Here is a 22927-nt window from a genome sequence, read left to right as displayed (position 1 = left end):
GATTATTTTAATTATTATTCAAAACTGATTTAAATTATTTAAATACACTAGATTAATTTACGCAGCTGCTGCTGGGCATTTGAGATCCTGATATGCCTTTTTAGAAAAAAGGAAAACATAAGTTCACTGCGCCGTTATAATTCAACAGGACATTTTGTGGTTCGTTGACGCCCATGACCACAACTGCTTCGAACGCAATCGAGAAACAGGGAGTGCGCAGTTGCTGACTGCGCACTTTTAGTGACAACTTATATTTCTGTTACAATTTTGGAATTTTAGGGAAAAAATTTCAATTTTTAGATAGAGTTTTAGAAAACTTTCTGACAATATAAATATACTTGGGGTTCCGATGTACCTTTTTATAAAAAGGAAAAAGTTATATTACGGCGCCTTTATAATTCGAAACAACATTTTGTGGTGCATTGCCGCCCATGACCACCAAGAGGCAAATAATTGCATTATCTTCTATCTTATTGCAAAAATAATTCTTTATTTAACCGAGCTTCTAGTTCGTTGATGTTAGTCGCGATTTTAACACTTTTTTTGGTTTCGTCTTCTCGTGCAAATTTTGAACCCTTTTTCATGCTTGATATAATTTAATATCGAAAAAAAAGGTTTTTTTGCATCCTTTTAATTCAACACAACCTTCTGCATTGGTTTGCCGCTCATGATTACAACCAACATACTGTTTCCGTTTCGAATGCAATTAAGAAGCGAGGAGTGCGCAGTTGTCAACTGCGCAGTTACGAGTTGCGCAGTTGTCAAATGCGCACTTACGAATTGCGCAGTTGCTAATTGCGCACTTACGACCTGCGCACTTTTTTCGGTCACGGTAAATTTGATTTCTGTTAAGATTCGGGAGTTTTAGGAAAATATTTATAATTTTTAGATATTGTTTTTGAATGTTGATAAAAATTAAGTAAATTTACTATAAAAATTACTGAATATCGCTTTCTGCAGCCTAGTTTTGTAAATTTCAGTTACATGATTATCCGAAATTTTCCAGCAAAGAATACGCTGTAAATAAAATGGAATTCGCCGGATCGATGACAAAAATTGACCGCACAAAGTCTGAGGGTTGATGAAGCCGAAAATAGTAAATAGTAAACTCTTCGTCGCGAGACGATTTTAACTATTATAATATGTGATGAAGTCGACGAAAGCTTTTTATAAATTGAGCCTCCGTTTTTATGTCGTTCATTATGGCGAGTTTATTTGAAATATCAACTCACTTTTATACGATATTTTAGGTGTCTAATTTATTATGTCAAGCTAATTTAAAATAAAATTTATTTTTATAAATGCGAGATTTAAAAAATTATATATTAATTTGGCATAATGATGATTGAAAATAAAATTTTTTGTTGGATATTTAGTTGTTTTGTAGAAAAGTCTCCTTTTTGGCTGAAAAATCAAAAAATTTTAGCAGAAAATTTAACTGTTGGGTTGAAATTTGATCTATTTTGAAATTTTTTTAACTATTTTGGCATAAAATTCTACTATTTGGTTGAAAGTCAACTCTTATATTGAAATCGACTGTTTTCTAAAAATTCTTTTTGCGTTAAAAGTTTAACAATTTTGTAAGAAAATTCAACTATTGGGTTGAGAATTAACTTTTTTGTTGAGAATTAATATTTTCTGGTTAATAATTCTACGAATTGGTTGAAAATTGACTTTTTCTTGAAGATTCTGATTTTTTTAATTGTTTTGCAGAAAATTGTTTTTTTTTTTTTAATTAAACATTAAACTGCTTTAATTGAATATTAAACTATTTTGTTGCAAATTTATTGCGTCGTTGAAAATTTACCGATTTGGTTGAAAATGAAGTGTGTTGGTAAAAATTCATATTTTTGAAATGAAAATTGAGTTGTTTTGTAGAAAATTATTTTTTTTATTTAAACATTGAACTTTTTAAATTAAATATTCAACTTTTTTGTTAAAAATTAAATTTTTCCTTGAAAATTCAAATGGTTGGCTGAAAAATTCAACTGTAGTTAAAATTATTTTTATTTTTATTCAGTTTTATTCAAAAACATTCGTTTTTTTAACTTAAAAATTCAATTATTTGGCTTAAAATTTAATTGTTTTGTTAAAGCTTAATCCTTATATGAATGTAACTTAAAAAGTGAACAATTTTAATAATAATTCAAGTATTTATTTATAAATTCAAAAATTTTGTTAAAAGGTCCTACTTTTTCTTGAAGTTCAACTGCTCGGTTGAAAATTCGTCTTTTTGGTATGAAAGATCAACCATTTTTTTTCTTGATTAAAAAATCTTTCTTAGTCTAAAATAAATTTTTTTGTTGAAAATTCAATTTTCTTCTAAAATTTTGTCTTTCCATCTTAAAAATTTAATCAACTGGTTGAAAATCCAACTTTTTGGGTTGCAATTTAATTTTTAAGTATGTAACTTAAAATTCAACTATTTTGTTGAGAATTTTATGATTTTGTTGCAAACGAAACAATTTGATTTAAAGATCATCCTTTTTATTTGAAAATACAACTGTTTTTTTTTTTTGAAAATTCATGTTTTAAGGTTTAACATTCCACTATTTGATTAAAAATTAAAAAGTAGGGCAAAAATTCAACTCTTTAATTATAAATTAACTTTTCTGTTGAACATTAAACTTTTTTTAGAAAATTCCTCTTTTTGGATTAAAAATTTAATTATTCTGGTAGAAAATTCAATTATTTAGTTGAAAATTAACTTTTTAATTGAAAATTCAACTGTATTCTAAAAGAATTGTTTTAATGCTTAAAAATTCAAATATTTTGCTTGAAATGCAAATGTTTTTTGTTAAAATTTAAACTTTCTTATGTTACATATTCAATTATTTAGCTGAAAATTAACATTTTCTAGTTGAAAATTCCAATTATTGTTTGAGAACTAACTTTCTTGTTAACAATTTTTTTTTCATTGGGAAACTCAAATTTTTTGTAGACGTTTTTTTTTTTTTTTTAGTTTTGTAGACTCAATACTTTGGTACAAAATTCAAATATTTAGTTAAAAATTAATTTTTTTCTTTTAAATTTAACAGTTTGTTTTTGAATTTAATATTTTAGTTGGAAATTAACTGTTATGTTGAAAATTCACATTTTTTGGTTAAAAATTCAACTGTTTGGTTTGTAGTTGGTTGTTACTTTATAGTCTATCTATTTTGGTTGAATATGCAACAACATTGTTACATTTTTTTTATTGATTTTTTTATATTTATTTTCTTTGATGGAAGATTATCATATCAGTTGAAAATTCAACTCTTTAACCGAAAAATAAATTATTTCCACGAAAACTTTTTTTAAAAAATTTTTTACTCGAGATTTAACTATTTCATTTTTTGCTAAAAACCAGTCGTTTGTTGGTAAAAAATTAATTCTAATTCCCCCTGAGTCCAATGACTCAAAAATAGTTTTTAAACCTTCGGAAATGTGACGATCTTCATTTAAGACAGTCTTAACTAAGAAATGTGATTTCTGAAGCAACTCTGATTGTGCAATCAGAAGAGCATTTCAAGTTCATTATTTCCTAAAAAAAAGTCAGCAGAAGAAAGTGGTCTTGAATAAATTAGATATTACAGAAACGACTTTTGAGTAACTCCGTTCAATACGTGAATGAATATAGATAAGGACACAAGTCTCTTGTTCGAGGGTAGATACGCAAAAGAGCCTTGGGGGGGGGGGGTGAAAAGAGACACTATTCTGTAATACGAACCCCTTTCATTCGATGTCAGCCCTCCTGATACCGTATAAAATATAGCATTGTTCGCGCTCTGTTAGTCTAGAGTGGAACGAGTCTATTTGGAAAGGGGTGGCTTTCTTTCATATGTTAAGCAGATCAGTGTCAGCCTGCGCCAGCGTGACCATAGACACTGTATTTTATCCACTCACACTTTTCAATCACTCATCTTTTCATAAATTCTTGACAAAATCAAATTTTAGTCCATCTTTTTATTTTTTATTTTTATTTCAACAGAAAGGATTATTGTTAACTTATTAGTAGATTTTCTAAACAATTTGTTGAATTTTTATCAAAAAATTTAATTTTCAGACAAAAAGTTAGACTTTCTATCAAAATAGTTAAGTTTTCAATCCAAATAGAGGAACTTTCTACAAAACAGTCGAATCTTCAACAAAAAAGTTGGTTTTTAAATAAATAGTTCAATTTGCACTCAGAAAATATTAATTTTTAACCAAGTAGTTAAATTTAAAAGAAAGCAGGTATTTTGCGACCAAATAGTTGATTTTTCTACGATAATAGTCATATTTTTAATCCTTTCCAATTTTGGAGACAATCTATTAACAAATTTTTTAAACGAGATATAAATAGCGAGTCTACGGTCGTGCTGGTGCCGCCTGACACTGATCTGTTTATCATTTGAAGCATAGGCGCCCCTCTTAATTTTCTAGACGACCAATTAAAAACAATTTTAAACGAGATACTCTAAAATTTGACTTTAGAAATAATTTGTTGAAAGACAATTACTTAAAGTGTGACTGGATGAAATACAGAGTCTACGGTCACGCTGGCGCAGTCTGACACTGATCTGCTTACATGAAAGAAAAGTCCTTTTCATTTTTTTTTCTCGATTTTTCTAGTCATCGGATTTTATCAATGCTTAAACCAGAATACACTGAAATTTTATTTTGACAATAATTTATTGAAAAATGAGTCTTTGAAAAGTGTGATTGCATAGAATACAGAGTCTACGGTCACGGTGGAGGAACCTGACACTCATCTGCTTAGCATGTGAAATAAAGTCTCCCTTTCTAACTTTTCCTTTTTAATTTTCTTAGGCCTCCAATTAAAAAATGATTTAAACAGAATACTCTAAAATTTGATGTTGGAAATCATTAAAATTTAATAATTTTTTGGCTTTATTTTGAACTGAATTGTTACATTTTTGGTTTGAAACTAATTTATACAACTAGAAATTTAACTTATTCGATTTTTGGTTAAAAATTGATCTTTTCAAGTTCAAAATTAAACTGTTTGGTTGAAATGGTTTTATTTAAGAATTCAAGTACTTGGTTTAAAACTGATGCATTTTGTTGATAATCATTCATCTTTTTTGTTTAAAATTAATTATCTTTGTTAAAAAAATCAACTTTTTGGTTGAAAATTTAACTCTTTCTTAAAAATTCATGTTTTTTTAAGATTCATCAATTTAGTTTAAAAATCATTTCTTTGTTTACAAACTGAAGTGCTTTTCGAAAAACTAGTTTTTTTGTTGTAAAAAAATAAACTATTGAGTTTAAGGTGGAACTTATTGGTAAAAAATTCAGTTTTTATTGCTGCAGATTCATCATTTTAGTTGGAAATTTATTTCTTTGTTTAACAATTGAACTTTTTTTTTAAAACTCGTGTTTTTGTTTGTTGAAAAATCAACTATTTGGTTAAAAGTTGAACTGCTATGTAAAAAATGGATTTTTTAAGGTTGAGGATTCATCAGTTTAGTTCAAAATTCATATTTTTGGATCAAAAATTCAGCTGAATTGTAGAAATTACGTCTATCTAGTTAAAAAAAATAATTCAAAAATTGGGTAGAAATCTGAACTAACCAATTTTTTGTTAAAAATTCATATTTTTGGTTGAAAATTAAACTATTTATTGGACAATTTAAATATTTCGTTGGAAATTAAATATTTGTTGCTAGAAATACATTTTTTATTCGAAAATGTTACTATTCCATTTTTGGTTGAAAATCATTCCTTTCTAATTTGAAAATTCCAAAATTTGGTAGACAACTAATGTAATTTGTTGAAGATCATATTTTTGGTTGAAATTTCACATTTTCAATTCAAAATCAATCTATTTGTTTCAAAATTCAACTATCTATTTACCAATTTATCTATTCTGTTAGAAATTAATTTTGTTTGTTAAAAATAAATCTTTTATCTAAAAATATTGCTATTTTAATATTGAATTTATAAATATTGTATGTGTATACCTAATGCTTTCGACTGAAATAACCGGATGTAAAAAAAAATTGTTTCAGTCTGAATAAATGATTGAAAAGAGGAAAACTTGAAAAAGTAAGTGAGCTCTCATACACGGCTTACGAAATTCAGAGATGTTATAGCAGAGTTATCATAAGTGAAAAAATAAAATTCTACCGAGAGACTCGACGCTTCGGCGAGCGCGCGTTTTTGTGCGTTAATCGATCGTAAGCGCCAGCATTAATCCTCTTTCTCTCTGTTTTCAGAGCATGTACGAGAATTCAGCTGTGGGATGCTATATTACAGAACTCTTTACCTGGATAGCAAAAGGGATGTTCTCTACGTCGGAGCAATGTGAGTAACATTATTAAAAAATAAAAAATTATTACTTTTCATACCGACAGAAAGGGAGTAACAAGCATGTACGTAAAAACGTAGCTACCGGAAGAAAAATATTTATGGAATACTGTGTCAAGTTTCTTTCCCAAGTCATGTTAATTTTTAATTCCGAGTCTCGCCTTTCCAGCTCTCATTGCTTTTGTTGGAATTTTTTGTTAACATTCCCGTTTATTCTTTATCAGTCTTATTTAAGAGGAACAACATTTTCCTTAGATTATAAATAAATAGTATCTTATGTTTGGAAGCTGGCAGAACAAAACGTGTCAACCCACATTTTTCGATAATAAAATTATTAGAAAGTTGACGCTCTTTCCCCTACGCTTCACTTTGCGAAAAATGAATTAGCGTAAACAGCTTCAAGGTTATTTATAATCTCAATATTAAGCTTGAACATGTGAGAGTCATATTGTCACTGTCTGATGCTGAGGAGGATGAGAAGGATGAGGAAGGGGAGGAGGAGGAAGAGGAGGAGGAGGAGGCAAAAATAAAAGGAGGATGAAAGGAGGAGGAAGGATGAGGAGGAAAGAGGAAAAGGACACTATCTCATCTTTCACGATTGAACAGCCATCAATAAGTGACAAGATGACTTCCACATGTTCAAGCTTAATTGAGATAATAAATAACCTTGAAGCTGTTTACGCAAATTCGGTTATTACAATTCCGCAATATTATTTTCTAGCGTCATCAGGACCCTCCGAGAACCTTTTAGGCTAATTCTTTTTACTGTGCCACCCTTTATTTTGATCAAAATAGTTATTTAAATTAAAAAGAATAAAAATTCGTGTTTTTTTCTGTAATTGTAATAAAAAAATATGCAAATAAGTATTGACGGGAAAATTCGTTCGACAAATTACCATCGTAAAATTTTCCGATAAATCTCGTGTCTCCGCACGTCGCGACGCCCACTTCCGCACAAAGCGTGTGATGAATACGAAATAACTGCTACAGGTTTTCGTCGAAGCTAATGTAAGCCAAGTGTGGTACAACATCAATTTTTCTAAAGTATCAATTTTTTCGCCCACAAATTGTTGACATTTTTTATCGAGTAAGTTATTTATTTACCATTTAATGTCAAATGTGAACCATTCTATAAATGTTAAAACAAATTTTCAACTAATAAGTCTTTACACGCCGAAAGAATTTTTTTTGTAAATTTAACTAATCGATTATTAAAGCTGTTTTGTTTTAATTCAAATTTTTTTGTTCTAGTTCTTCAAGTTATAAAAATAATATTCTGATCTAAAAAATGCTGACAATTTAATTTAAACTGATTCATTTAATCTTCTTAGTTCAAATCAAGAACATGACTAAACATTTTTTAAATATTTTTTGTTTTGTTTATTGTGAATTATTTTATTAAGAATCAACGAAATTCTAAAAATTAACTCTGAAGGTAATATGGTAAAATTAAAATTTTACGTATTTTAAATCGTTCTTATCTTTAAAAACAAAAAAATCTTAATTGAATATAGCAAAATATTCTTTCATTTAAAAAAAGGTTTCCTTTAAAGCAAACCATTCCTTTAATTCAAATTGAAAAAGCAACCAAGAAATTTCTTCAAATAGAAGAAAATCTCTTTTCATTGTAGCTTTAGTTAAAACATTTTAATTTCTAGGTCTTCTAATTTTTTAATTTAATTCTTAGATGAAATCATTTATTTTTTAAATACAATTTCAAAAAGATTTTTAAATTGAATAATTTTGATGTAAAATAGTTTTAAACTGAATAATTTAAAATTAATAAAGTCGTCATAAATTGTTAAAATTTCACAATTATATTTAAAATTTAGCAACATTTGAATGGAAGATTTAAAAAAACAATTTGAAACTTAGAACGCTGAAAAGGAAAGAATTTTAGATTTTAAATTTATAAATTAGAGAATTGTAACTAATTGCAAATTAAAGTATCCATAATTAGAGTACGTAATCAGAATCTTTCAATTTTGTTTCGAATGTTTATAATTAATATTTTTCTTTTCTAAGGATTAAATTTGTAAGACATGAAATTTGAAATTTCAAAATTTTTCAGGTTTACAATGACAAATTAATTTTCAAAGGTCTATTGTAGAATTTTAGGCACCTAAAATTAAAAATTTCCTGTTTTTTTCAAAGTCCATCTCTAGGTATACATTTCATTTTTTAAATTGAAAATTAATTTTTTGCAAATTAAAATTTAACCATTCCTGATGAAGATTCAGAATTTTTGTAATCATTTTTATGGTTTGAAATGTTCTGTATTTCAGTTAAGAATACATCTTTTAGTTTAAAATTAATTTTTTTCGTTAAAAATTAATGTTCTTTTATTGAAAGTTCATCTATTTTATAAAAAGTTCCTTTTTTCTCTCAAAAGTTCAACAATTTGGATAAACTTGATTCTTTCTTTACTAAGAAAACCTTTATTTGTTGAAAATTGTGTTTTCAGTTGTAAATTTCATCTTTTTGGTTTAAATTTAATTTTTTGTGAAAAATTCTACATTTTTTGACGGAATAAACTCTTTTTTATTTTAAATAAAAATATTTTTTAATTGTAAGATCGGCTATTTCCTTTTTTGTTTCGAGTTAGTGTTTTTTTTTAATTCAAGTACTTGGTAAAAGTTTAATTACTTTATTAAAAATTCACCTATTATTGTTATTATTATTATTATTATTATTATTATTATTATTATTATTATTGGTTTAGAACCTGAATTCAATTTTTAATTTTTATATCATTTTTTTGGCTGAGTCCCTTTGGTCTCTATTTTAGTAAACAATGCGGCTGTCTAGTTGAAAATTATTTTTTTTTTTTAAATTGAGATTATGTCATTAAAATATTAATTGTTTTACAGAAAATTCTTGTTTTGTTTCGAAAGTTTGAAAATTTGGATGAACTTTTTCTTGTTTATTAACTGAAAAATCTTTTAGTTGAAAATTTGTCTTTTAATTTGGAAAATTTAGCATTATAGTTTAAAGTTCATCACTCTGGTTGCAAATTTTGTAGATTTAGATTTATCAGGCAATAGAACTTTTCCACGTTACACACTAAAAAATGATTAGTTGGGCCAACTATTCAGTTTGTAAGATATGATACTGCTATTTTGTTAGTTAGGACAACCATTTACTCAGTTGTAGGTACTAACTAAATTAGTCATTGCAACTAATTGTATTGTTGTAGGAACTAATAGAATGGCAGTATCTACTAATAAATAAGCAGTGCCATATTTTAATAACTAAATAGTTGGTTCAACTAATCATTTTGTTCACTGCAAAAAGTACAAGATTTCATTAAGTTTAGTAACAAGTAGCAACTGGAATCGTATTTCCAGAAAGGCGAAGCAATTTCATAGACTTGATGATTTCCAAGAGCTTTATTTTCCTAAATAAAAATCGTTTCGTATTTCGAAAGAGGCAGTAAATTCCCGAGATTTTGTTAGTATCCTTACAGACTCGGAGGGCATCCTTAAAGTTGAAATTTGCTGCAGTAGGGGCAATATCAGCTGCAGTAAACTCAGAATTAGGTTTACGGTCGAGCGGAAATTTAATGGGAATTCGTGCAATGGAGCTGACATGAGCTGAAGAGGAGGAATCTTAATCGTTACAAATCATTCGAAGAAACGTCTATCAGCTGTGCTCCTCTTTCTGCAAATTCTTATTGGAATTCGATACGCAGCCGCTGCTCCGCACACCAGGACGAGGATATGTAGGTATCCACGAGACGAGTCCGCGTAAGCACGTGGAACCGAGCCAGAAGCCGGAAACGTTAAAATCGAAGTACCTTCCTCCTTGGAAAATGCAATTTATCGTTACTGCCCTTACCTCTTCGACTCTAACATTTCCACTCTCGTTATAAAGAAGAAGATTAGCTCAAGGCCTTCCTGAAGTTACGCCTCATTTTTACTTTATCACGCTTTTTACATCAACTTCCGGAATTATTGCTCCGTAGCATCATAGACTCAAGAGGAGAGTGGTCCTATGTCGGCACAGTAAGAGAGTAAATAGGGTTTAATGGTGCTTTAATACAAGTTAATTTAGTTTTTCAATTTTGTTTATAAATACAGTAGAACCTTGATTATCCGGTTTTCGATTATCCGAGGCTCCGCGTTATCCGAGGCAACGGTACTCATCCAAGCACTCCGCATTAACCAAGGTGTATGCTCAGATAATACAAAGCATCATTAATAAAACAAATATAGCTGCTACGCCTAATTCTGAATGCGCGCAGTAATGTGCAATTATTAATAAATTAATAAAGATAAATCCACATTCGTAAGTTGTTTACTTTTATTTGCTAAATGTTTATATTTATTTTTCTATTTCAAATATATATTAAAAATGGATAAATCTTCTGAATTTTGTACTTCTTCCGTATTATCCGAGTTTTCGATTATCCGAGGCTCCGCGTTATCGGAGGCAACGGTACTCATCCAAGCACTCCGCATTAATCAAGGTGTATGCTCGGATAATACAAAGCATCATTAATAAAACAAATAAAGCTGCTACGCCTAATTCTGAATGCGCGCAGTAGTTTGCTATTATTAATAAATTAATAAATTAATAAAGATAAATCCACATTCGTAAGTTGTTTACTTTTATTTGCTAAATGTTTATATTTATTTTTGTATTTAAAATATATATTAAAAATGGATAAATCTTCTGAATGTTGTACTTCTTCCGTATTATCCGAGTTTTCGATTATCCGAGGCTCCGCGTTATCCGAGGCAACGGTACTCATCCAAGCACACCTCATTACCCGAGGTGTATGCTCGGATAATACAAAGCATCATTAGTAAAACAAATAAAGCTGCCACGCCTAATTCTGAAGGCGCGCAGTAGTTTGCAATTAGTAATAAATTAATAAATTAATAAAGATAAATTCACATTCGTAAGTTAATTACTTTTATTTGCTAAATGTTTATATTTATTTTTCTATTTAAAATATATATTAAAAATGGATAAATCTTCTGAATTTCGTACTTCTTCCGTATTATCCGAGTTTTCGCTTATCCGAGGTATCTCCCCCCCACATTACCTCGGATAATCGAAGGTCTACTGTATAACGAAAAAAATGACAATTTTTTCTATTTAATTTTCCCGGTTCTCGTCGATATTAAGAAAATTATTGTAATCGCCGAAGTTTAATAAATTTACATTATTTTAAGATATTCCATCATAATACGATAAACAAAACACATTTTTAAAAACAAATTATTTATTGATAATGTGTTTTTTATAATTTTCAAGAATTTAACGTTTTTTTAAGTTATATTAAAAGAAATTTGAATGGAAATAATGGTTTAATGAAAAATAATTCTCTGTATACTATTGTTGTTAATATTATAAACAAATTTAATAAACAAATGCAATATTCAGGCATTTATCGTCGGAAAATATCTTTTTTTTTATATAAATTTTTTTAAATTAGGAACCTTATGATAATTTCAGGAAATTTATCATTTCTTGATGAATTTTATGATTTTATCAAACAAATTTAACAAACAAATGCATTATTCGAACACTTATCGACGGAAAAAATGTTGTTTTTTTCAATGCCAGTCCTTTTAATTGGGAATTTCATGATAATTTCAGCAACATCCATCACTTTTTGATTAATTCTATTTTTTGTTTATCAAATTTAATAAAAAAATGCATTATTCGGACATCTATTGACGAAAAATTCCTTTTTTTTATATGTCAGTCCTTTTAATTGAGAACTTCATGTTAATTTCAGCAACATTCATAATTAGGTCATAAATTTTATGGTTTTTAAAAATAAATTGAATAAACAAATGTATTTTTTGGGCATTTGTCGACGGAAAAGCTCGTTTTTTTCAATGTCAGTCCTTTTAATTGGCAGCTTTACGATAATTTCAGTAACATTCATAATTCGTGGATTAATTTTATGTTTTTGTTAAACAAATTTAATTCAAAAATATATTATTCCAGATTGTAAAATAAAATTTTGAAGAATTTTTAGGATTTGAAAACTATTTAAAATGAAAATAATTTAACTGTTAATTTGAACAGGGAATTTTAAATTCTTCACTAATTGGTAGTTGGAAATGGAATTTATCCAGAATAATAATAATTCTGCCTTGGAGGCGGAAATTTTCCAATTTAAAAAATTCCAAGCTAGTACTGGAAATTTTTGAAAAAGGAAAAAAATCTGAATTAGAACAGGACATTTTTCTTGGAACAGGGAATTTTCAAATTTGAATCAATTCCGAGCTGGAACAGGGAATTTTTTAAAAGAATGAATTCTAAATCTAAGTTGAAACGGGATATTTTCGAAAAAATTTAAATTATAAATTGGAATAGGGAATTTAAAAAAAAATTTAATTCTTAGTTGACACGGATGATTTTCGAAAAGTATTAAAATTCCGGATTTGAACAAGGAATTTCCAATTTTTACTAATTTATAGTTGGAACTGTAATTTATCCAGGAGAATAACAATTCTGAATGGAAAATTGAATTGTTTAAACAGAATTATAATTCGGAGTTAAATTGAGGTATTTTGGAACAAAATTTAAATTATGAATTGAAACAGGAGATATTAGTAAAAAATTCTAATTCATAGTCGAGAAGGAGAATTTTCTTAAAGAATTAAAGTTCAGGATTTAAACAGGGAATTTTCATTTTTTAATGAATTCTGAACTTGAATTAGAATTAATAATCCAGGAACAGGGAATTTTATAAAAGGAAATGGATTGTGGGTTGACAAAAAGAAATTTTCGAAAAGAATTAACATTATAGATTTGAACAGCAAACTTTTTGAAAAGAACTAAAATTTCGGATTTTAACAGAAAAATATTAAATTTTTATCCAATTCTGAGCTGGAATTTAATTTTAAATTCATTGATTGATTCTTCCATTTAGACCATCAAATATGATAACGAGCATTTATATTTTTGGAACTGAATCTGAATCTTTAAACTCTGCAATTTATAATAGTTACAAATGTTTAATTTGGCAGTTTAACTACATTTAATTTAAAATTGATTGTTAAAAAAGTATTAGTAGCTTCCATTTTATACGTGTAAATGATTGACAATTTTAATACAAGATTGTTGAATGAAATAACTTTTTAACTTTGATTTTAGCATTGATATGATTGACCGTGAAAAATATTTGCGAACCGGGAAATGACCGGGAATTTTTTAATTAATTAAAACGTCCACTCTCTTTAATGTTTTTCGACAGGTGCTATGATCCTTTATTTACAATTCTATGTTATTCGAAGCAGTGTGTAATTATTTTTGCGGTCACAATGCAGCGCAAAGTTAAGAAGTCTATTTTTTCTATTTCTTAATATGGTGGTCCTATGTCGGCACCCCTTGACGAATTAAGAATTAAAAAATTAAAAGAATTAAAAAAGATTAAGTCAAAACACAACCAAACTAAAAAAAACCTCAAAAGACGAGTGACATGCAATGGAAATACAACAAAATAAAATAACACAAAGAACAGCAAAAGCTACAAACAAAGTGCCGACTCAGGACCACCTGTTTGGTGCCTACTAAGGACCACCTGTTTGGGGTCAACTGAGATCCACCTGTTTGGTGCTAACTCAGGACCACCTGTTTGGTACCGACTCAGGACCACTGAGAATTTTAACACACTTCATGCTATTACGCACACGAAACAAATCAGAATGAAACATCGATTTCATCAGATGAAAGCACAAAAAACACAGAAACCAATGCAATCAATTTAACGTTTCAAAATATTGATCCACCTATAACTGCTAATAGAAATTGTTAGCTTAAATAACGTCCATGTCTATTAACCTGTCATACTACAAAATAGTTAGGTCGACACTTTTGCCATCTCTGAGAAACGCGAGGTTGCCAATGCCGACTAAGGACGACTCTACTCTAAACTGGAGAAACATCTGTTCTTGGGATCCCCTGATCTTGAGCCCACTATGCGCGTCGAAACGCAAGAGAATCATGGTTTTTTTCTTGCATTCCATGACTACCAAAAAATAGAATCAGAAAAAAATCATTAAGAAAAAGCAGAAAATAAGAGGACACTTGCCGAGACAAGCAAGATTGTTTCAAAACACAACCAAACTAAAAAACCTCAAGAGATGAGTGAAATGCAATTAAAACACACAGAAATAAAATAACAGATAAATAAAAACAAACGCAAAAAAGTGCCGACTCAGGATCACATGTTAGGTGCCGACTCGGGACCATTAAGAATGTTGACACATTTCATGCGTTTACGCACACGATACAAATCAGAATAAAAAATCGATTTTATCAGGCGAAAGTTAACATAACAGAGAAACGAACGTACTTAATCGATTTAACTTTTCAAAATATTGATACACCTGTAGCTGCTTACTTCGCCATTTTTAGCTTTAATTACGTCCATGTCTACTAATCTGTCATACTACAAAATGGTTAAGCCGAGAAACGCGAGGTTGCCGGGTTATCCCACAGTGCCGACTTAGGACGACTCTCGTATAAACTAGAAAAACATCTGTCCCAAGTCTCTTAATTGAATCGAGTAAATTACTCCTTTGGGTAAAAACATGGAAGGAAGTTTTCGGTCTGTTTTTTGGTCATTTATACAGGAAAAGGAAGAAAGCACCCGCAATCTTGGCAGTCTTCCCGACTCGTTCATCAATGCGAATCGTTACTTCCGGTTCGGCGATTTGAAATACCTATAGGCTCATCCTAAAAGGCGGTGGCGCGTGTGTCGGGTGAAATTTTGATTTACTCAAAGGGCCTTTATTCAAGGATCTATGTAATCCACCAGCTGATCTCAGAGACCCGTGCAGTCGACCATCGCCAAGGATATCTTTCGACGTTTTTTTCCCTCTATCAGGTTCCCTCGTTTGTAGACTCAGGTCCATTCAGAAGAGCAGCCCTCGGCTTTCTGTATTATCAAGGCTGTGTAGCATTTTGTTGGTATTTACTAAATTAAGGGGAGTTTTCACAAAGGATGTCCCTGGCTGAATTGCGACCTGAGGAATAATAGTCCCCTACTAATGATTCTAAAAGGATATTGCAACGAATACTTAGACTCTAAAATGAACAGAAGACCTTTACGAAAAAAAGGCTCTCAGGAATTTTTTTTATTTAAAGAAAGGTTTTTTAAATTAAATAAATTTGGAAATTGCTATAAATTTATAAGGACCTCTGGGTCAGTGATTTCCAAACTATTGCTGACAACAGGCGTGTCTTTCGTGGTAGTCAGGGGAGGGGAGATATAAAAATTAATCCATAAAAAATTAAGGAATATTGAAAATGAAGTTTTCGGGCTTATATTTCAATTTATTTGCCTTTTTTGCATTTGATTCCTTCTAACAATTATATTTTTTTATAAAAATTTTATTATTCGGTTGGAAATTTAACGGTTTTTTGTAAAATTGAGAATTAGTGTTGAAAAGTCGTATTTTTTGGTTGGTTTGGTTTTTCATTTTATGTTAAATTTTTTGTGTCGAAATATCTACAATTGCATTATTTCTTGAAAATTCAACTTTTATTGATAGAAAATTGAAATACTTGGTACAATTTTGAACCAGTTTATTAGAAAATTATTTTTGCGTTCTTGAAAATTTAAGTGAATTAGTTGCAAATTTATCACTTTGGTTAAAAATTTATATCTGATGGAAAATTCAACGATTTTGTGGAAAATTGATATTTTATTATTGAAATTTCATCTTTGTCTTTTGAAAATTCGTGTTTTTGGTTGAATTTAACTGTTTTTCATTTAAAGTTAAATTTTTTGGGTCGAAATTTCTGTTGGTAAAAAATTGTACAATTTGGTAGAATGTTGACCAATTTTATTAGAAAATGATTTTTTTTTGTTGAAAATTTAAGTATCTTAGTTGCAAATTTATTAACTTGGTTGAAATTTTATCAGGTTGAAAATGCAACGACTTTGTTGAAAATTTATATTTTAGTTTTAAGAATTCATCCTTTTCTTTTGAAAATTTGTGTTTTTTGGTAGAATTTAAGTTTTTTTCATTTAAGTATTTATGCCTGGTGGAAAATTGATTTTCTTTTTTGTTAAATATTTTTTTTTTTGAATTTGAACTTTCCGAACTGAAGATACATCATTTTAGTTGAAAATTCATCTCGTTGGTTGAAAGTTTGACTATTTTGCTGAAAATTGATCATTTTTAAATTAAAAAAGACATTTTTTTTTTAGAAAATTCAACTAGCTGGGTAAAAGTTAAACTATATTGTTAAAAAATTATTTCTTGGTTAATAGTTTATCTATTTGATTGAAAATTTAACTTGTTTGGAAAATTGGCATCTTTTTTATTAAAAATTAAGTTTACCTACTAAAAAGATAATCTGCCGTTCCTGGTTAAAAATTAATCTTTTTTAGATGAAAATTTGTCTTTCTTAGCATAAACTTGATTTTGAAACTTCCTCTTTTTTGGTTAAAAATGCAACTGTTTGGTATCAAATTGAATTTTTGTTGAAAATTCATATTTTAGGGTTAATAATCTAACTTTTTTTTAAATAGTCTTTCGGCTTGAATTTTCGACAATTTGGATGCCCTTTTTTCTTTCTTGTTTGAAAAATCTTTATTTGTTGAAAAAATTCGTTTTTTGCGTAAAAAATTCATCATTTTAGTTGAAAATTCATCTCTTTGGTTGAAAATTTAACTTTATTGGTAGAAGATTTAACTATTTGGTTAAAATTTAAATTATTTTGTTGAAAATCTAACTATTGGATTGAAAAATCGACAGTTTTTGGTTGAAGTTAAGTATTTTTTGTTTGTAATTTTTACCATTTGGTCCAAATTTCGTCTTGATAGTTTGAAAATTTAGCATTTTAGTTAAAAGTTGAAATCATTTGTTAAAAATTTTACTAAATTGTCCAAAAGTCATCTTTTTATCAAGAATTTAATTATTTTGCTGGAAATTCGTCTTCTTTTATAAAAAGTTGATCTTTTATGTCAGATAAGTCTTGTTTTTTTCTTAATAAAATATATAAATAAATCTGAATATTAATTTTTGAGAGAATCAAGGAAAAATGAGGAAATCTTATAAATGCGCAATATTTTCAGAAATAAATTATAAAGAATAATTTACAGGAAAGCGTTGTAAAGTTTAATTAATTCCTCTTCAAATGGGCCTTATTTGAAATATTTTTGAAAACTTTAAACTCATAGCAATATCTTATAAAATAATGGTCAAAATTATAAATGTAGCATGGACTCAAACCTTCAAATGTTCCAGATGTCGGTAAATGTCGGTAATTTCAAATCAATCATAAAAATATTCTATTTCCTATGGGCCACCATAGAATAATTTGTTTTCTCGGTTCTGAAATTAAATCGATGCTCGTTTTCTGGGGGTTTACTTTGTATTTCGTTTTTACGTTTCTGCTCTAAATTGGTTTCCTAAATCGCTCGGTGTTCTTTGGCGCGGTGTGAGCCACATGCGGCTCTATCTTGAAAGTTCCTCGAACCCTTGCATTAGTATGGTAAGAAAGTTTCGGCTTGAATTCCAACTCGGATTTGTTTCTCGCCCTTGGTATTTACTTTCCGATGGAAACGTTAGGCAGGATAAATGAAGTATGCTCACTTAGGGTGCCCTAAGAAAAACCACATTTTTTTTTAAATTTTAAATCGCACTCCTGAAGTCATAAAGGGCCCCGAAATTATTAAAACTGTTGAGAAGTATAAATAAAAGTATAAATAATATTTAACAAATACTCTTAAATTGAATGCATTACTTGGCATCCTTTTTATTTTATTTAATTCAATTTCTAGAATTTGGATTTGAACTTTGAGCGCGGACGTTGGAGGAAAAGTTTCAGTAGTAACAGTCAGCCTTCGGCGCGCCACTGCACAGTGCTTGCAACTTATAATTGGCCCACCCTATTTTCGATCAAACGAGCCCTAATTTTTTTCCATTTGGTGAAAAAATAAATGCATACTTTTATTTTATTTAAAACAAAAGTTTAAACCGTGGTCCTGGGAACTTCAAAAGTACCAATATGAATACAACTATTGATTAAGGTTAACTACTTTAGAAAAAAATACGCATTGATTTTTGCACCAAAAGAAATAAATATTAGAGGTGCGAGATCCAAATTTTTTTTATTTTTGGGACACCCTAGTGCTCAGTTTCTCACATTGGCGCTTCGCATTCCGTCTGACTGCCTTGTTCCTATTGAAAAGCCATGATAAATGGCTATTGGAATAAAGTTATGTGGTTAATGTTTCGAAACATTTTGAAAACTGGATAAAGTCGATTTAATTTGACGCCACTGCAATTTAAACCTTCCCGACGATCTGATAATATTCCCCTTGATGTTACAAATCTCTTTGGTCGCGTCGTTACCTTCGACTTTAAAAAGATCGATAGTCTTCTCTGATCTTATCCTATCAGGATCTTGGCAGTCGCTGAGCTCATTTCAAAGTAGCAGCAGTTATTTTTACATTTGAAATATGCCATTTGTTGCGAGTATTAGTAGATAGGCAAGGGATTCTATATAAAGATTCCTACTTTACCCACTTAAAGGTCATTCTACAACTCAAGTGATTAGGACATTTGATTTTCTAAAAGAATTATAATTTTATTTTGGAACAGGCAATATCCATCAAGTATTAGAATTTTGATATCAGGACATGGGATATTCTGAGAAATTATCATTTTTCATTTTGGGACAGGAAATTTTCACAGTGAATTGCAATTTTAATAATAGGACATGGAATTTTCTGAAAGAATGATAATTTTTACGTTAGGGCACGGGATTTTCCAATAGAATTATATTTTTGACATTTGAACAGGGAATTTCTCAAGTTAATTTCCACGAAGAAGTATAATTTTGCATTAGGACATGGGATTTTATAAAAGAATTATAATTTTGATTTTTGAACTGGGATTTTTGTAAAATATAATTTTGACTTTGGAAGAGGCAGTTTCCCCAAAGAATTTTAATTTTAAAATTAGGACATGGAATTTTCTGAAAGAATTATAATTTTTACGTTAGGACACGGGATTTTCCAATATGATTATATTTTTGACTTTTGAACAGGGAATTCTTCAAGTCAATTTCCACGAAGAATTAGAATTTTGCATAAGGACATGGGATTTTCTAAAAGAATTATAATTTTGAATTTTTGAATAGGGAATTTCATAAGGATTAAAATTTCGACTTTAGAATAGGAAATTTCCACCAAGAATTTTAATTTTAAAATTAAGATATGGAATTTTCTGAAATAATTATAATTTTGACGTTAGGACATGGTATTTTCCAGAAGAATGATATTTTTACTTTTGAACAGGGATTTTTGTAAAGGATGATAATTTTGACTTCGGAATTGACAATTTCCACAAAGAATCAGAATTTTGAAATTAGGAAATGGGATTTTCTGAAAGAATGATTATTTTTACGTTAGGACACGGAATTTTCCAAAAGAATTAAATTTTTTACTTTTGAACAGGAAATTTGGTAAAGAATTATTATTTTCACTGTTGGACTGAAGATTTCAGGAAAAAATTAGACTTTTCACATCAGGACATGGAATTTTTTTTAAATTAAAATTTTTACTTTTGAACAGGGAATTTCGTAAAAACATTCTAATTTTAACTTGAAACAGGAAATTTACAAAAAAAAATCGTGAAAAATTTCTATTTGACTAGGAGCAAACAATTTTTAACATGGAATAGTAATTTTGGAAAATAATTATAATTCTGATTTATAAGATAGGAATTTGAAAAAATTCTGTTTAAATTCAAAATTATGATTCTTTTATCAAATGCTCTGTTCCAAATCAGGTTAATATAATATTTGTGACCAAAAATGATCTGAAAAATAAATAAAAATGTAAATTATTTTTCAAAATTCCCTGCTCTAAATCAGAAATCTGCTGAATCAAAAGGATTTTCAAGGATATAAATAATTTTTACAAATTTCAATAATTTCATGCTTTTTCAACAAATTGCCTAGTGTATCAGAAGATTTTGAAACATTTTATAGGAACTATATGATTTTGGGATTTTTAAATCTATTCTGAGGGGTTTTAACGAATTTAATCAGATTTTCCAGGATTAACATAATTCTAGGGGATTTTATTTATAATTCTTTGATGGATTTAAAAAATTCATTTATCCAAATAAAGTTAAATTCGCCATAAATTCATCAGAAATTATTCTACAAGATAGAGGGGAGTTACGGCTTCGAAAAGCAACAGGATGGAAAACGAGCTTGGATTTAAATTAGAAACGAGAAACCAAGTTGCTACTGGCCATATACGAGATTGAAATTTTTTCCAATAAATTTTACACAAAAATATTTTCCTACTTGAAAAGCACAGACCAAAGAAAAAATATCTAGCAAAAAATATTAGCATCCGTGGAAAATGTTTTCTTTTAATTTAATTTCTTTAATATCAAAGAGAAGATCCTCGATGTGGCAAACTTGTTATTAAAAATATTTTTAAAAATTCAACCTTTTGACAGTTCCATGAATTCGAAAAACTTAGTTACAAAAATTGAGTGGAATTATTCACCTGAATTTACTTTAAAAGAGAAAAGGGAAAAGAGAAAAATGCCTGAAAAAGCAAGCACACGGAAAACAAGCATTGATTTAAATTCAGACTTATATTCTCTTCTGAAATGTTTACAATGAAATGTATACAAATGAATTTTTCATGTTGAACAACACAGACCAAAGAAAAAAATATCTAGCAAAAAATATTAGAAACCGTGAAGAATATTTTCCTCTCAATTAAAATGGTTTGATATCATAGATGAGTGATTGGACCTGGTAAGTTTATTATTAAAAACGTTTCGAAAAATGCATTCATTTCGTGAAATATTAAAAACGGCAATTATCAGTAAAGTTTCCTATCATGGCATCATCTCTGGAAATTGAAAAAAAAGTTTTTCCCCTCCAAGGCCTTTCATCGCGTATGCCACCCTGTCTGATAATTGGAAACGTTCAATTATCGTACCTTAATTGCGAGTGAACCGCAACGTAGCCGCGGATCCTCAAAACTACAATTAACCCGAATCGTATTTCTAATTAACGAAGCACGATACCGGAACGAATATTTATCATCCGAATGTCGAGAAAAAGACGTGGACTGAACGAGGATTGAAGTTTTGAAGATCTTGTTAAGGAAAAATAATTTTTAATAAAATAAAAATATTGAACAATTATTTTTTAAATTGACTTCTTTTTCCGGTTTTGTAAATAGATTTTTTTAAGATTCTTGAGTAAATTCAAACAGATTTGGGAAGATTTCTGTTATTTTAAATCAAAACGTCAACAAAAAGATAATTTTCTACCAAATGATATAAATTCTAGACGAAAAATTTAATACGTAATTGATATTTTTACCAAAGGAAATTTTAATTTTAAAACAAAAACAGTTAATTGACATCTCCTTATTTTATTTTATTCAATTTCTAGATTTTTAACGGCGACTTTGAGCGCGGACGTTGGAGAAAGATTTCAGTAGTAATAGTCAGCTTTAGGCGCGCCACTGCAAAATACTGCAACAGGTTAATTTTTAACCCGAAAATATGACATTTTAAATAAATAGTTAAATTTCCAATCAAATAGATAAATTTTTAACAAAATGTTCATATTTTGTGCCGAAGAAATTAATTTTGAAACAAAATAAATCATCAACCACAAAAGTAAATTTTGGACAAAAGTACTCATTTTTTAACCAAGTAGTTCAATTTAAAAAAAATTACGTCTCAATGAAAAATGTAATTTTTAATATTTCAGCTAAAAGAGATGACTTTTAAGTCAAACTGTTGCCATTTTAATTTAAAAACTGAAATTTCTACCATAAGATTTGTCATTCAAGAAAGAAAAATAATTTCAATTGAATTATAATTTAAGTTTGAAAATAATTTTTTTATATAAAATAAACAATTTTAATAACTATTTTTTAAGTTCATTTGCATATTTTTTTCAAGATTACATGAATAAAGTTTAAATTTTTTAAAATCTTTCTACAAACTTCATATCTTTAAAACCAGTTAAATTATTCCTAGAATTCTGAAAAATCTTTCGAAATTAGAATAATGGCAGTTGAATCTTCCAGATTTTTTTGTTTACAAATGTGTAAATGTTTCGAAATTTTTTCAAAGTTTTTAAAATATGCTTTTAAAATTAATAAAAAAAAAACAATATAAATCTTCCCTCGAATCTTAAGGAAATTTTGTTATCCTCTTGAAACCTTTCAAAATTCTTGAAAAATTTTTACATTTTTTCTTCAAAATCTTCAAAAAACGATATTTTGTTAAAAACTTTGTAGAAATTGTTTTTAATTGGAAATTTTGTTTTATCTTTTCAACACTTGTAAATGTATTTTAATTTTACTAGAATTTCTTCCGAAAATTTTTATTCTTGCAAAATTGAAAAATTTCGTATTAAAATGCTGTTCATTCTTCTTTGAAGTCTTAGCAATTAATAATAACAACAATAATAATGAGTTTGAGACAATTTGAATTCTTTTTCAATTTCTATTAAAGTTTTTTCTTCAAAATAAAAAATCGTCTACTCTTGAAACCTTTTGAAATTCTTGAAAAGCTTCTGTTTTGTAAATATTAAAAAATCTGCATTACGTGTTTTAACTTTTTAAAATTTTCTCAAGTTTAAAATTATTTTTGTATCTTTT

At 28.4% G+C, this 22927-nt stretch overlaps 1 protein-coding gene across 1 annotated transcript in view; it reads left to right on the top strand.

Annotated features, from left to right (window-relative positions):
- The window catches only part of LOC117181782 (semaphorin-2A), a 466531-nt gene that overhangs the window by 369988 nt on the left and 73616 nt on the right, over positions 1–22927 (top strand). The window contains exon 2 of the mRNA XM_033374751.1: positions 6201–6288. Coding sequence (XP_033230642.1) covers positions 6201–6288 — 88 coding nt within the window. The remainder of the gene's footprint in view (positions 1–6200; positions 6289–22927) is intronic.

Source organism: Belonocnema kinseyi, chromosome 10 (genome assembly GCF_010883055.1).
Source record: "Belonocnema kinseyi isolate 2016_QV_RU_SX_M_011 chromosome 10, B_treatae_v1, whole genome shotgun sequence".
Lineage (NCBI taxonomy): Eukaryota > Metazoa > Arthropoda > Insecta > Hymenoptera > Cynipidae > Belonocnema > Belonocnema kinseyi.
The sequence above is the reverse complement of the archived record's forward strand: the minus strand, read 5'-3'. Positions and strand labels throughout refer to the sequence as shown.